The sequence below is a fragment of the Bidens hawaiensis genome, unplaced genomic scaffold, assembly GCF_021521415.1.
Source record: "Bidens hawaiensis isolate Kalapana, Puna unplaced genomic scaffold, B.hawaiensis_p1.1 tig00003115_1, whole genome shotgun sequence".
In the NCBI taxonomy this organism is placed as follows: Eukaryota; Viridiplantae; Streptophyta; class Magnoliopsida; order Asterales; family Asteraceae; genus Bidens; species Bidens hawaiensis.
In genome coordinates this window covers 1,213,112-1,230,740 of record NW_027491167.1, presented here as the reverse complement: position 1 = coordinate 1,230,740, position 17,629 = coordinate 1,213,112, and the positions used below count along the sequence as shown (strand labels likewise).

Below are 17,629 nucleotides of genomic sequence, written 5' to 3'. Positions count from 1 at the left end.
ATGATGGCTTGCGCGTGACTCATGACTTACACATGAGTTTGATACTAACTGATTCATCGTATAGAAAACATAAATGCATTGTTTGGTTGCATGGTACGAGTGTAACTTAGATACTGATTGATTCGTTCGTGTTCTTTCATTCTTCTCTAGAGAGTTTTATGTCATTAGTGTATCATGTGTATCATGTGTTCTCTCATAATTTTTTTATACGACATTTTTTTTTCAAAACAATTTCACCATAATAGCGAGTGTTTTTTTTATCTTTTATATGAGTACCATAATGCTATATAAAAATAAAAAAAATCGTGGGTTTTTTACAAAGTGTGTTTTACAAAATTGTGTTATACAAGTGTGTTTTATTTTTTCATAGTGTTTTTTGCATAATGTTTTTTACATTGTGTAATTTAATTGTGTTTTTCATTGTGTTTTTATTTTCATAGTGTTTATTCAATTGTGTTTTTTACATTGTGTCTTTTTCATTGTGTTTTTCATAGTATTTTATTTTCCGACGAAATTTCCAAAGACTTTTCCGGCAAGGTGGTGGCGGTGGGCGGTGGTGGTTGTAGGAGATAAGTTAAAATTTAAGTGAGTTTAATTAAGTGGGTTTTTGAAATTAAATTAAGTGGGTTTTCAATATTAAGATATTAGACAAAAATACTCTTCTTCCTAGCCTTCTTAGGATAATCAAACTTCCTATTTGATCTTTTCTATATATATATATATATAGCCTTTGTTATTAATTTTGTTGGTTTATATTAGTACCCTTTGTTATCTTTTTTTTATTTCCTAGATAGTTTCTAGTTGGGTATCATTTCATAGTAAAATTAAAGTATTTTATGAACACATAAAGTCAATAACCAGATAAAATAAAATAAAAATCTGCAAAGAACGAAGATACTATTTTATGAAAACGCCATAACTTCTAGTGTAAAATACACCAACTGGTTTTCTTTATGCAGGAGCCGAACATTCACACTTATTGGTATCATGAAACGTTGCAACTTTTTGTGAAAACGCAAGATATATATGGCGGTTACAACTACTTGTTGTAACTTATTATTTTAGTATAAACGTGACTACTACTCACTAGTTATCATCTCTCAATATTATCACTCCTCGCAGTTACCACTCACCTAGATTACTATTGCTTAACAGTATCTTGCTATTAAGGACACGAGTTGCCAGTGACAATCATTTGCCATTGATACGATGCACAACTGCCAATGATCTTAGTTTACATGCAGGTTTTACCATGTCATATAAGGGGTTGTTTGTTTACATCTAAATGGAATCATTCAGATGTAAACATCTGATTCATTCAGACTTCTTCAGACTGTTTGGTTCCAAACAGAAAAACATCTGAATGGTTAAAATTAGGTCTGAATCATTCAGACTTACTGTTGTTGCTGAATGGGACAGATGTTCATTCAGATCTGACTCATTCAGATCTGAATGAACCAAACTGCCCCTAAGTTAAAAGCATTCCATGAAGCTTCTTCTATATGACAAAATCCATCATCCATGTACGTAAGTGACAGTGCCCCTTGGACTCATTAGGGCGCCGCTCCAAATCCCTTCATGAACTTTCAAGGTTCTTGTTAGTCCAATCTTGGATTTGTGCGAATAACATAAAGGATATGTAACTTAAGTTATACTGCTTGAAAATTCATTACTTCATTCAACCTCAAAGCTTACAATATTAAATAGGAGACGATACAACTTAAATACTAATCCCCTACTTGGCTCAACAAACATATGACCTATTAAAGCCGTAAATTATGTGTGACTAAATAAACTTCTTGATGATTTGTCCAACCCATGATCCAACTTTCAGTTCGTCCCTCGACGCATGAAGATTAACCAATACGCTCACCCCTTTTATCTTGATTCCGACTTTTTATTTCATCAAAGTAGTGACGGCTCATCTTATGGTATCAAATTAGCTTCTTTCCTCCTGTCCTTCCATTTGGTACATTCATATGCGAAATGGCTGAACATTCCACAATTATAATATCTAAACCTAGTACTTGTCTCTGTTGTCTATATCCTCAACCCATGCATCTTCTATGTCCTCCTCTGGCGATTCCTCTTCCTCGACCCCAACCTCGTTCATATTACTTATCCTCATGATACTCTCCAATATTTTGATTATTCAAATTGGTCAACTTATTTTGTTTATGTGATCGAAGTAATATTATCACATCCGAAGCAACATAATACGGATCAACAATTCCTTCATCTGGACCAAGCAACTCATTTGTATATGAACCAGGACATCATGCGGATCAATGTTTTTACATCCTAATCGACAAACTCTTTATCCGAATTAACTAGACCTTGTCAGGAACATCATGTTAATGGTTTTGCATACGCATCAGACTCATAATGGACATCATCAAGATCAATGTTTTTACATCCAAATCAACAAACTCTTTATCCTAATTAACCAGACTTTGTCCGGATGATGGCTTTACATACGCATCAAACTTAAAATAAACCCAACATGTGTATGGAGATTTGTGTCCTGAATGGTAAAATTCTATTTTTTTTGTAGATTAACCATGAAAGTTTTGTGTTTTAAAGGGTGACCATAAAGATTTACTTTATTACTTAGAATGTTATATTAATTAGTATAGTTTTCATTTTTAATAAAATGACCACAATTTTTTTTCTTAAAGTTTGGCGTTTTTTTCTTTCTTTTTTTTTATATCGGTATAGTTTTTATTTTTTAGAAACCGACCGTTATAATAACTTATGCTTTAATATTAGCCATAAAGTATTTATTTTTTAACTAAGCCTTTTAAGAAAGCAAAATAAACATGGGAGTTTTTTTTCTCTGCCACTCTGATATGGACTTTCTAACGAACAGAACCGATACCGACATTGATACCGGTATTTGTTTTTGTAGTTTCAGTCAATTGCCTTTTAAAAAAGCAAAATAAGCATGGGAGTTTTTTTTTCTCGTCGTTCTGAAATGGACTTTGTAACAAACAGAATCGATACCGACATCAGTACCGGTATTTGTTTTTAGTTTCAGTCAAATAAGCATGGGAGTTTTTTTTTCTTGTCGTTCTGATATGAACTTTGTAAGAACAGAACCGATACCGACACAGTACCGGTATTTATTTTTTATAGTTTCAGTCAATTTAATACACATGTTGATATCATTTTACGCATATCACAACATCGGTTTTATGGATTTCAACCGATGTAAATATGTTGGTATTCTTTTGACTATTCACAAATGTATTTCTTTGTGTTTATTTTTTTTAATCAGGTATAGTAACATCATTGGGGAACATTCGACTAGTTAATCTTATCTTCTACACACTCGATTATTTAGAGGGAAAAAAGAAAAAGGAAAAACGAGATACATATATCGTACATCATTCCACGAAAGAAAGAAGTTTGTCTATAACTTTCAAATAGGGACATGGTCCATTTCTAGAAAATTCCTAACCCGAATGAAAATTCGTCTTTTCTAGCTACCCCCTATCTTTTTTTGTTTTCAACTTTGTCATTTTGTTCAACCACGCGCAAAGCACCCATTATATATATCTCACTCAATTTCTCATCTCATCAAGGAACAATAACTTATACACACACACACTTCAGCTTTTATGGACATAAAACAACAATACAAACGTGTATTCACACATTTCGACGAAAATGGCGATGGAAAATTATCGCCACCAGAGCTCCAGGTTTGCATCGGGAAGATAGGTGTAGAGTTGTCACCGGAGGAGGCGGAGATGGTGGCGGAGATGATGGACTCAGATGGTGATGGATTGTTGAGCTTTGAAGATATGGTTAAAGTGGTTGAAGGTGCAAATGAAGAAGAGAAAGTGAATGACTTAAAGATGGCTTTTTAAATGTATGAAGAAGTAGAGGGTTGTGGCTGTATAACTCCTAAAAGTTTGAGGAGAACGCTCAGTAGATTAGGAGAGTCACGAACGGTGGATGAGTGCGAGTTGATGATCGCGAAATTTGACCTCGATGGTAATGGTGTTGTTGATTTTAACGAGTTTCATGACATGATGTCATGCTAGCTCGCGACTCGTGAGTTACACATGAGGTTAATAGTTAATACTAACTGATTTAACGTACAAAAAATTGCATTGATAGATGGCAAGGTATGAGTGTGAGTGAGTTAATTGATTGATTCATTTTATTTCATTCTTCAGTAGATAGTTGTTTCCTATCATTAGTACATTGTGTGATGTTTTGTATTTATGATGATTCATTCTTTGAGTTGTAAATATCTTTTTGAAATTATTAATATATATGCATACCCTTGTTATTTATTGTATATTGTGTATACATGTAATCTTGTTTTGTGTTTTAGTACTTGGATAGCTTTCTGAATCGTGTATTAATTCATTGTTAGATAGAGTATTCCATGTTTATACGAAGACAATAATTAGATAATTACATATAGGTTATGCAATGTCCGAAGGTGTTCTTTCCTGTGAAACGAAGTTTTCATTTTTATCTAAAACAAACCAAATGATTCCCTTTGTAGAGATCGAGCTATCACACTCATTGGAATGAAGGCGAAAAGCGCTACATATGGTAATAATAACTACTTGCAGTTATTTGCTATATCACTAGGAATTCTTTGTAGAAATAATCCTACTGCTCACTAGTTATCATTGCGTAGTAGTTTCCATTTCTCGCATATACCACTCAGCAAATTTAACATTGATCGGTACGTAGTACTTGCAAGTGATGGCATAAGCTGCCAACGATAGCCATTTGCATGCCAATGATACACAACTGTCAATGATCCTAGTTTTCATGCAACTTTTATAAGTTAGTCACGCAAATCACAAGCATTTTCCAGTGAAGCTTCTTTAGACAAATCCATGCAAAGTGGCATTGCCCCTTCGAACCCATCAGGGGAATTTTTGGTTGGAATAGATGGTTTAAAGAAAAAAAATGGTTTTAGGCAGTTCACTAGAATTTAAGTGGATTCAGATAGTGTGTTAGCTGAGATGGAGGATTACTTGTACACGTAAGATTACTTTCCACGTGAACTCAAGTGTCGTCTGAGTCAGCAGGGTGTGACAAGTGGAATCCGCTATTTGAGATAGCGGATTACACAAGTGTCTTTTTTTACCACCTGGACACATGCCAAAACCCCCAGGAATCCTTTATCTTAAGTAGAGGATTGTCACCACAAAAATATATGCTTTGACTTTTTTATGAATGAATTGTATTGACCTTTCAGAATTTAATATCCAAACTAGCATGCAGTCTAAGAAATAGTTTATGGTTGCAGCCTAACAATGTTCTTAATACATATATCAGTCAACTTTTACGCTCAATGAATATGTCACATTTATGTATAGTTTGTTAGGGGGTGAGATAAAATAACAATAGATTTTACAAATCCTTAACAATAAATGACTATTACGCTCAATGAATATTTCACATTTATGTATAGTTTGTTAGGGGTGAGATAAAATAACAATAGATTTTACAAATCCTTAACAATAAATGATTGATATATGTTGTGACATATTCATTGACAGTAAAAGTTGATTGATATATTTATTATGAGCATTGTTAGGTTGTAACCCTAAACTATTTCTTAGTCTGCATGGTAGTTTCGAATAAATTCTGGAATAAATTAATAAAGCTCAATACAATTCATTCAAAAAAAAAAAAAAAAATACAATTCATTCATGAGAAAGTTGAAGCATATATTTTGTGGTGACAATCCTCTGTTCTAGCTTAGCTGGACATCGATCTAAGAGCACCTACAAGGGTGCTAGTGTGACACCGTCCGAAACTAGCGTGATATTAATGGACAAAAGAAATGCTAGACTTTGTCTTTGTGAGCTTGGTTCTTGGCTATTGTTTGGAGATAAAGATTGCAGTTAAAAACTACAAACAAACTATACATGGAATTCACTCCTTTTTATGTAATAAATTAATATGCAATTGTTTTTTTTTTTCTTTATGTGGACCACTTACCAATAAAGAAACATTTATGTTATTTTCATTTACAAGAAAACAATTTGTAAATAAGTTGTTTGTATTCAGACCACATAAATACACAATTTTAAAAAAAAAACAAAGGGAAATGGTAAACGAAAGGTTAAAGAATTTGTTGGTGTTATTCGTTTAGAAGAATTCTTTTTAACGGCTAACAAATACTTCAAATGAGCTACTAACTAAATTCGTCACATTAGATACACTCGTCTTTCAATCAAGAGAAAACCCTCACATAAAATAAGAGCGCTATTTAATTTTTAACTTAATTCAACACTTACGAAATATTAAAAATATTACAAGTATAATTTTTTAAAAGCAAATTAAATGCTTTATTTTTAGTTATAGATTAATATTTATTTTAAATATATATTTTAATATCTAAATATAAATAAATAAATTATATATATATAGACAAAAGCAAAGTTTGGTGTAACAAAAGCAGCTTTTTAAGGTTATTATTTTGATATTTTATATAATTATTTCAAGTATTACACCATCTGTTTATTTGGTTCAATGGCTCTAACTTCCATTTTAAACTTTTTGATTTCTGTTCTGCTTGAGTTCGAACCTCCAAGGCAACAAATGTTCCCTTTTTTGACAGTTAGGATACATTGCGTTGAAATATGTTCTTTTAGTTTTCATTAGTTTTTTTTTTGAAAGTATGTTTTATTTATTTATTGTTTTTAAACATGATAATTTGATGAAATATTTTTTAAGTCGGTTCTTGTACCCGTTAAAAATCTAACTGATACCCGGTCGAACTTGTGTCGACTCGCCATCATAATGCCCGTGTTTTTGTTTTAAATATGTTAACTTGACGGAACTATTTTTTAGGTTTAGTTCTGAACCATAACAAACGTAGCCGCTACTAACAAAATTTGTGTTAACTCGGCGCTACAACAACCGTGTTTTACCGACCAAACAAACGTTTTAAATATGTTAATTTTTTTTGTATCATGTGTTATGTGTTTTGGATGTTTACGAATTTGTGTTTTGGGTTTAATGTCTGTAACAGTACAAACCTAATCGATGCTAATCGAATTCATGCTCGCAGCCGCAAAGCGGCGGGTTTGCTACCTAGTTTGTTTTAAAAGTTACTTGATTAAATTATTGTAAAGGTAGTTGATGATGTGGTGATATGTGAATGTTTATTATTGTAAAAAAAAAAGATTTTTAAGAAAAGTTTGAAATTTTTTGTGACGATTTGGATGAGTTTGTTGCTGTAGATGTTTTAATTATTTTTAGAAGATACATCGTACGTTATACCACGTAGGAAAGAAGTTTGACTAGAACTTTCAATATGCGTACGACTACGGAGAGGGTCCATTTCGAGGTAACTTCGAAAAGTCAGGAAGGTTATTGCTAAATTCAAATGTTGCAACTTTATAAATTATAATGAAAATTCCTGGCTCGTACTTTTTTCAACTTGTCATTGTAGTTCAACCACACGCATAGCACCCAATATATATAATATATAAGTCACCCAATTCCTCATCTCATCAAGGAATTATAAGAACATAGATACTTACATAAACACATATACACTTTAGCTACCTCTATATTTTCAGTTTTTTGGATGTAAAGTAGCTTTCATGGACATAAAACAACAATACAAACGTGTATTCACACATTTGGACAAAAACGGCGACGGCAAATTATCACCACCGGAGCTCCAAGTTTGCATCGGGAAGATAGGTGTAGAGTTGTCATCAGAGGAGGCGGAGATAGTGGCGGAGATGATGGACTCAGATGGTGATGGATTGTTGAGCTTTGAAGATATGGTTAAAGTGGTTGAAGGTGCAAATGAAGAGGAGAAAGTGAATGACTTAAAGATGGCTTTTAAGATGTATGAAGAGGTAGAAGGTTGCGGCTGTATAACTCCTAAAAGTTTGAGGAGAACGCTTAGTAGATTGGGAGAGTCGCGAACAGTGTACGAGTGCGAGTTGATGATCGCCAAGTTTGACCTCGATGGCAATGGTGTTGTTGATTTTAACGAGTTTCATGACATGATGGTTTGCGCGTGACTCGTTACACATGAGTTGACACAAATTGATTCAACGTACCAAAAATGTATTGATTAGTTCAGTTGCATGGTATGAGTGTTACTGAGATACATTGATTCATTCGTGTCCTTTCGTTCTTCTGCAGATAGTTGTTTTTGCCGTTAGGGCATAGTGTTGTTTTGTGTTTTTTTACCGATGATTCATTTTGTAAATATCCTTTTACAGTTAGTTGTATCAATACATATCTTTGTTATTTATATGTTATGTATATATGAATTAACTTGTCATCCTAGGTTTCGTATTTCAATACTTTTCTTAATCGCATATTAAATCACCTTTAGGTTAAAGTATTTCGGTTGTATATGAAGACAATGATAAAAGAACGGAGATGTCGTTCTTTCCCATTTAAGCGTAGTAATTTTTTGTTTTTGTATATTACAAACCAAATGATTTCCCTAATATAGGGGTTAACCTTCACACTGGTTAGGATGAAAGAAATGTTACAACTCTTGTAAAAGAGCACAACACATATATGTCTACCAAAACTGCTTGCAGTTATGTGTCATATCGGTACTCAGCAATCTCAATATAGAAAACATGTTATTGCTTGGAATATACCACTGAACATAGTTATCGCAGAGTTAAGTTAGTACTTCTCAATAGCAACTAATACATATATAGTTGCTGCTGTTGATTAGTTGTCACCAATATCATTGCCCACTAATTAGTTTTCATGCATATAATATTGTACTTTTAACCAACCATGCAAATCCTAAATATTTTCAATGAAGCTTCTAAATTAGTCAATGCACCCGTCAGAGGTGCTGCCCTTGAACCTTCATAGAGGTAACATAGCTACAAATAATACAAATAATTTAGATTTTAGAGGTAGAGATGCATTGTTGAAATTTTGGAGGTATTGGTCCTCTAGAACCTTCTGACGTTGAATCTACTCACACCACCAAATAAATTAATAACTTATTGAGTGAGATTCTAGAGAAGTTCGAAGAGGCACGCTTACATGACATCTAAGTAGATATACGCTAGTTTTATGTGCTACATATGTATCAACTTATGTATGTTGAAATAATTTATTAATATTATCCTAGAAAAGTCTTAAAGGTAGCTCACTGCTTATTGTTGATGAGGAACTGTTTATTAATGAAAAAGTCAACATTGATTGTCTCAACATATACAAGGGATCAAAGTTGCATGGAAGGTTTACTGGTGATGAAGTCTATTTGGTAAGTATTTGGAAAACTCTTGTATGTGTATAGTTGAAGAACTACTGCTGATACCATAGTTTGTAGGATCAATATAGGATCGATAGTGTTGTTGGCAATGGTGTTGTTGATTTTAACGAGTTTCATGACATGATGGCTTGCGCGTGACTCATGACTTACACATGAGTTTGATACTAACTGATTCATCGTATAGAAAACATAAATGCATTGTTTCATGTAAGTCCCCCCGGGGCGTCGACGATTGATACGAGATCCGCACGATGTCTAGGAGTGCGGAATCCTCCTAGACTCGTTTATTGGTGTAGAAGACGAAGAACACAAACACGTACACGAACAAATACACGAACAAATATAAAAACGGGATAATCAAATCTGCAGATTCTTATATAATAATCAAAACACGTTACATACCGTAACCAAACAGAAAACACGACTGACCCGAGGTGAGCTCTACCTCGGGTCGTCTCACACGACTCTCCTTGTCTCTTACTCTCTCTAAACAAACAAACTGCTCAAAACACACACTAATTTCTGGATTACTAAACCTAAACAAGACACACGTATATATATATAAAACATTCTCGGGCCTGGGCTTCAGTAGGCGAAGTTGTTATAACTTCGCCATAGGCGAAGTTGTTCTAACTTCGTTTCCGCTGATCAGAATTGCATAGCGACGGTCACAAAATGCACCAACAGTCTCCCCTTTGACCGTTGCTCTCAATTCTAACAAACACAAAAGATCATCTGTTACACGACATGCACCAACAGTCCCCCTCTTAACTGATGATCTTCTGTTTGCAGTCAACCAGCCGTGTCTGAATCTGTCATGTAGCTTCACAAATCTACCAATCACCCAGCGTCTTCCATATCAGATCTTCCCTTCAGTGTAAGCTTCTCCGACTATAACGATTGAGGTCTTTGAAATGCATGCATCCTCGTGCCAATAGATCATCTCAACCAATCACGTGAGTCCATCTGACTTCACCAACACGTGAAGTTGGGCTTCCTCCACAACTTCACCAACTCGTCGGCATACGATAAGGTTTAATCTTCAACTACTCAACATCAAGTGATCAATTTCATCACAAAACCACCTTGACAGAATCTAACACATGACCATTAATTAATCCGAAGCATCTTCAATCACCAGGGATAACGATCAAGAACATAAACACTTTAGTTCCCGATTAAATCCAACTTGTTCCAGAATTTTCACTCTAATAAATAAGCATCACGTTTCAGGATCCAATTCTCGAACGCCTTGAAAATAACATAAATAATATGCTCTGACCGCAATCCAGTAATGACAAAAACCTTCAGTTCAATTTGACTTTCTTCAGTTGGTCAACATCGAACAACAACAATTTCATTGCCCACAAACACCCAAATATGTGTCAATATCCAGTTTCAATCAATATCCCATTCACAAACTCAACTCCATATCCAGAGTTGACACGTATTTGTTCACACGTAAGACCCAGAGATAACAAGTTTCACTCGTTGACGGAACAACATCTCCGGTCTCACAATAATCGTGTACACCTGGCCATACAGACGAAAACTCCAAAACACTTTTTTTTTTTTTTTTTTTTTCTCGTTAACTTCGCCTAAAGTCAACTTCGCCTGTCCATAACTTCGCCTATTCCATAACATCGCCTGACTGATAAGCGAACTTGTGAGGTAGGCGAAGTTGTGGATAACTTCGCTTAACCTTATATCTTCGCCTAAACCCTAAAATTTAAGCGACAACTTCGCCTGAACCCCATAACTTCGCCTGCGGCGCTGTTCAGCCAAGAACACATCAGATTCGTGCCAGAAACACCAAAACGCAGATCTCGAACCATAGCATAAGAGCCTAAGGCTCTGATACCACATGTAAGTCCCCCCGGGGCGTCGACGATCGATACGAGATCCGCACGATGTCTAGGAGTGCGGAATCCTCCTAGACTCGTTTATTGGTGTAGAAGACGAAGAACACAAACACGTACACGAACAAATACACGAACAAATACAAGAACGGGGTAATCAAATCTGCAGATTCTTATATAATAATCAAAACACGTTACATACCGTAACCAAACAGAAAACACGACTGACCCGAGGTGAGCTCTACCTCGGGTCGTCTCACACGACTCTCCTTGTCTCTTACTCTCTCTAAACAAACAAACTGCTCAAAACACACACTAATTTCTGGATTACTAAACCTAAACAAGACACACGTATATATATATAAAACATTCTCGGGCCTGGGCTTCAGTAGGCGAAGTTGTTCTAACTTCGTACTTCGTTTCCGCTGATCAGAATTGCATAGCGACGGTCACAAAATGCACCAACAGGTTGCATGGTATGAGTGTAACTTAGATACTGATTGATTCGTTCGTGTTCTTTCATTCTTCTCTAGAGAGTTTTATGTCATTAGTGTATCATGTGTATCATGTGTTATCTCATAACTTTTTTATACGACATTTTTTTTTCAAAACAATTTCACCATAATAGCGAGTGTTTTTTTTATCTTTTATATGAGTACCATAATGCTATATAAAAATAAAAAAAATCGTGGGTTTTTTACAAAGTGTGTTTTACAAAATTGTGTTATACAAGTGTGTTTTATTTTTTCAGAGTGTTTTTTTCATTGTGTTTTTTACATTGTGTAATTTAATTGTGTTTTTCATTGTGTTTTTATTTTCATAGTGTTTATTCAATTGTGTTTTTTACATTGTGTCTTTTTCATTGTATTTTTCATAGTGTTTTATTTTCCGACGAAATTTACAAAGACTTTTCCGGCAAGGTGGTGGCGGTGGGCGGTGGTGGTTGTAGGAGATAAGTTAAAATTTAAGTGAGTTTTAATTAAGTGTGTTTTAAATAAGTGGGTTTTTGAAATTAAATTAAGTGGATTTTCAATATTAAGATATTAGACAAAAATACTCTTCTTCCTAGCCTTCTTAGGATAATCAAACTTCCTATTTGATCTTTTCTATATATATATATATATATATATATATATATATATATATATATAGCCTTTGTTATTTATTTTGTTGGTTTATATTAGTACCCTTTGTTATCTTTTTTTTATTTCCTAGATAGTTTCTAGTTGGGTATCATTTCATAGTCAAATTAAAGTATTTTATGAACACATAAAGTCAATAACCAGATAAAATAAAATAAAAATCTGCAAAGAACGAAGATGCTATTTTATGAAAACGCCATAACTTCTAGTGTAAAATACACCAACTGGTTTTCTTTATGCAGGAGCCGAACATTCACACTTATTGGTATCATGAAACGTTACAACTTTTTGTGAAAACGCAAGATATATATGGCGGTTACAACTACTTGTTGTAACTTATTATTTTAGTATAAACGTGACTACTACTCACTAGTTATCATCTCTCAATATTATCACTATTGCTTAACAGTATCTTGCTACTAAGGACACGAGTTGCCAGTGACAATCATTTGCCATTGATACGATGCACAACTGCCAATGATCTTAGTTTACATGCAGGTTTTACCATGTCATATAAGGGGTTGTTTGTTTACATCTAAATGGAACCATTCAGATGTAAACATCTGATTCATTCAGACTTCTTCAGACTGTTTGGTTCCAAACAGAAAAACATCTGAATGGTTAAAATTAGGTTTGAATCATTCAGACTTACTGTTTGTTGCTGAATGGGACAGATGTTCATTCAGATCTGACTCATTCAGATCTGAATGAACCAAACAGCCCCTAAGTTAAAAGCATTCCATGAAGCTTCTTCTATATGACAAAATCCATCATCCATGTACGTAAGTGACAGTGCCCCTTGGACTCATTAGGGCGCCGCTCCAAATCCCTTCATGAACTTTCAAGGTTCTTGTTAGTCCAATCTTGGATTTGTGCGAATAACATAAAGGATATGTAACTTAAGTTATACTGCTTGAAAATTCATTACTTCATTCAACCTCAAAGCTTACAATATTAAATAGGAGACGATACAACTTAAATACTAATCCCCTACTTGGCTCAACAAACATATGACCTATTAAAGCCGTAAATTATGTGTGACTAAATAAACTTCTTGATGATCTGTCCAACCCATGATCCAACTTTCAGTTCGTCCCTCGACGTATGAAGATTAACCAATACGCTCACCCCTTTTATCTTGATTCCGACTTTTTATTTCATCAAAGTAGTGACGGCTCATCTTATGGTATCAAATTAGCTTCTTTCCTCCTGTCCTTCCATTTGGTACATTCATATGCGAAATGGCTGAACATTCCACAATTATAATATCTAAACCTAGTACTTGTCTCTGTTGTCTATATCCTCAACCCATGCATCTTCTATGTCCTCCTCTGGCGATTCCTCTTCCTCGACCCCAACCTCGTTCATATTACTTATCCTCATGATACTCTCCAATATTTTGATTATTCAAATTGGTCAACATATTTTGTTTATGTGATCGAAGTAATATTATCACATCCGAAGCAACATAATACGGATCAACAATTCCTTCATCTGGACCAAGCGACTCATTTGTATATGAACCAGGACATCATGCGGATCAATGTTTTTACATCCTAATCGACAAACTCTTTATCCGAATTAACTAGACCTTGTCAGGAACATCATGTTGATGGTTTTGCATACGCATCAGACTCATAATGGACATCATCAAGATCAATGTTTTTACATCCAAATCAACAAACTCTTTATCCTAATTAACCAGACTTTGTCCGGATGATAGCTTTACATACGCATCAAACTTAAAATAAACCCAACATGTGTATGGAGATTTGTGTCCTGAATGGTAAAATTCTATTTTTTTTTGTAGATTAACCATGAAAGTTTTGTGTTTTAAAGGGTGACCATAAAGATTTACTTTATTACTTAGAATGTTATATTAATTAGTATAGTTTTCATTTTTAATAAAATGACCACAATTTTTTTTCTTAAAGTTTGGCGTTTTTTTCTTTCTTTTTTTTATATCGGTATAGTTTTTATTTTTTAGAAACCGACCGTTATAATAACTTATGCTTTAATATTAGCCATAAAGTATTTATTTTTTAACTAAGCCTTTTAAGAAAGCAAAATAAACATGGGAGTTTTTTTTCTCTGCCACTTTGATATGGACTTTCTAACGAACAGAACCGATACCGATATTGGTACCGGTATTTGTTTTTGTAGTTTCAGTCAATTGCCTTTTAAAAAAGCAAAATAAGCATGGGAGTTTTTTTTTCTCGTCGTTCTGAAATGGACTTTGTAACAAACAGAATCGATACCGACATCAGTACCGGTATTTGTTTTTAGTTTCAGTCAATTGCCTTTTAAAAAAGCAAAATAAGCATGGGAGTTTTTTTTTCTTGTCGTTCTGATATGAACTTTGTAAGAACAGAACCGATACCGACACGGTACCGGTATTTATTTTTTATAGTTTCAGTCAATTTAATACACATGTTGGTATCATTTTACGCATATCACAACATCGGTTTTATGGATTTCAACCGATGTAAATATGTTGGTATTCTTTTGACTATTCACAAATGTATTTCTTTGTGTTTATTTTTTTTAATCAGGTATAGTAACATCATTGGGGAACATTCGACTAGTTAATCTTATCTTCTACACACTCGATTATTTAGAGGGAAAAAAGAAAAAGGAAAAACGAGATACATATATCGTACATCATTCCACGAAAGAAAGAAGTTTGTCTATAACTTTCAAATAGGGACATGGTCCATTTCTAGAAAATTCCTAACCCGAATGAAAATTCGTCTTTTCTAGCTACCCCCTATTTTTTTTTGTTTTCAACTTTGTCATTTTGTTCAACCACGCGCAAAGCACCCATTATATATATCTCACTCAATTTCTCGTCTCATCAAGGAACAATAACTTATACACACACACACTTCAGCTTTTATGGACATAAAACAACAATACAAACGTGTATTCACACATTTCGACGAAAATGGCGATGGAAAATTATCGCCACCAGAGCTCCAGGTTTGCATCGGGAAGATAGGTGTAGAGTTGTCACCGGAGGAGGCGGAGATGGTGGCGGAGATGATGGACTCAGATGGTGATGGATTGTTGAGCTTTGAAGATATGGTTAAAGTGGTTGAAGGTGCAAATGAAGAAGAGAAAGTGAATGACTTAAAGATGGCTTTTAAGATGTATGAAGAAGTAGAGGGTTGTGGCTGTATAACTCCTAAAAGTTTGAGGAGAACGCTTAGTAGATTAGGAGAGTCACGAACGGTGGATGAGTGCGAGTTGATGATCGCGAAATTTGACCTCGATGGTAATGGTGTTGTTGATTTTAACGAGTTTCATGACATGATGTCATGCTAGCTCGTGACTCGTGAGTTACACATGAGGTTAATAGTTAATACTAACTGATTTAACGTACAAAAAATTGCATTGATAGATGGCAAGGTATGAGTGTGAGTGAGTTAATTGATTGATTCATTTTATTTCATTCTTCAGTAGATAGTTGTTTCCTATCATTAGTACATTGTGTGATGTTTTGTATTTATGATGATTCATTCTTTGAGTTGTAAATATCTTTTTGAAATTATTAATATATATGCATACCCTTGTTATTTATTGTATATTGTGTATACATGTAATCTTGTTTTGTGTTTTAGTACTTGGATAGCTTTCTGAATCGTGTATTAATTCATTGTTAGATAGAGTATTCCATGTTTATACGAAGACAATGATTAGATAATTACATATAGGTTATGCAATGTCCGAAGGTGTTCTTTCCTGTGAAACGAAGTTTTCATTTTTATCTAAAACAAACCAAATGATTCCCTTTGTAGAGATCGAGCTATCACACTCATTGGAATGAAGGCGAAAAGCGCTACATATGGTAATAATAACTACTTGCAGTTATTTGCTATATCACTAGGAATTCTTTGTAGAAATAATCCTACTGCTCACTAGTTATCATTGCGTAGTAGTTTCCATTTCTCGCATATACCACTCAGCAAATTTAACATTGATCGGTACGTAGTACTTGCAAGTGATGGCATAAGCTGCCAACGATAGCCATTTGCATGCCAATGATACACAACTGTCAATGATCCTAGTTTTCATGCAACTTTTATAAGTTAGTCACGCAAATCACAAGCATTTTCCAGTGAAGCTTCTTTAGACAAATCCATGCAAAGTGGCATTGCCCCTTCGAACCCATCAGGGGAATTTTTTGTTGGATTAGATGGTTTAAAGAAAAAAAATGGTTTTAGGCAGTTCACTAGAATTTAAGTGGATTCAGATAGTGTGTTAGCTGAGATGGAGGATTACTTGTACACGTAAGATTACTTTCCATGTGAACTCAAGTGTCGTCAGAGTCAGCAGGGTGTGACAAGTGGAATCCGCTATTTGAGATAGCGGATTACACAAGTGTCTTTTTTTACCACCTGGACACATGCCAAAACCCCCAGGAATCCTTTATCTTAAGTAGAGGATTGTCACCACAAAAATATATGCTTTGACTTTTTTATGAATGAATTGTATTGACCTTTCAGAATTTAATATCCAAACTAGCATGCAGTTTAAGAAATAGTTTATGGTTGCAGCCTAACAATGTTCTTAATACATATATCAGTCAACTTTTACGCTCAATGAATATGTCACATTTATGTATAGTTTGTTAGGGGGTGAGATAAAATAACAATAGATTTTACAAATCCTTAACAATAAATGACTATTACGCTCAATGAATATGTCACATTTATGTATAGTTTGTTAGGGGTGAGATAAAAAAACAATAGATTTTACAAATCCTTAACAATAAATGATTGATATATGTTGTGACATATTCATTGACGGTAAAAGTTGATTGATATATTTATTATGAGCATTGTTAGGTTATAACCCTAAACTATTTCTTAGTCTGCATGGTAGTTTGGAATAAATTCTGGAATAAATTAATAAAGCTCAATACAATTCATTCATGAGAAAGTTGAAGCGTATATTTTGTGGTGACAATCCTCTATTCTAGCTTGGCTGGACATCGATCTAAGAGCACCTACAAGGGTGCTAGTGTGACACCGTCCGAAACTAGCTTGATATTAATGGACAAAAGAAATGCTAGACTTTGTCTTTGTGAGCTTGGTTCTTGGCTATTGTTTGGAGATAAAGATTGCAGTTAAAAACTACAAACAAACTATACATGGAATTCACTCCTTTTTATGTAATAAATTAATATGCAATTGTTTTTTTTTTCTTTATGTGGACCACTTACCAATAAAGAAACATTTATGTTATTTTCATTTCATTACAAGAAAACAATTTGTAAATAACTTGTTTGTATTCAGACCACATAAATACACAATTTAAAAAAAAAACAAAGGGAAACGGTAAACGAAAGGTTACAGAATTTGTTGGTATTA

The 17,629-nt window shown here is 34.1% G+C and overlaps 1 protein-coding gene across 1 annotated transcript; it reads left to right on the top strand.

Moving 5' to 3' along the window:
* Window positions 1-15,152: 15,152 nt before the first annotated feature.
* LOC143622230 (putative calcium-binding protein CML41) lies at window positions 15,153-15,581 on the top strand. Its single transcript, XM_077093430.1, has one exon. It carries the CDS (start codon window positions 15,153-15,155, stop codon window positions 15,579-15,581), a length of 429 nt encoding a protein of 142 aa, XP_076949545.1.
* Window positions 15,582-17,629: the final 2,048 nt, after the last annotated feature.

Bases quoted from the DNA above. Each gene is read 5' to 3' on its own strand.
- LOC143622230 (XM_077093430.1), top strand. From the start codon at position 15,153: ATGGACATAAAACAACAATACAAACGTGTATTCACACATTTCGACGAA.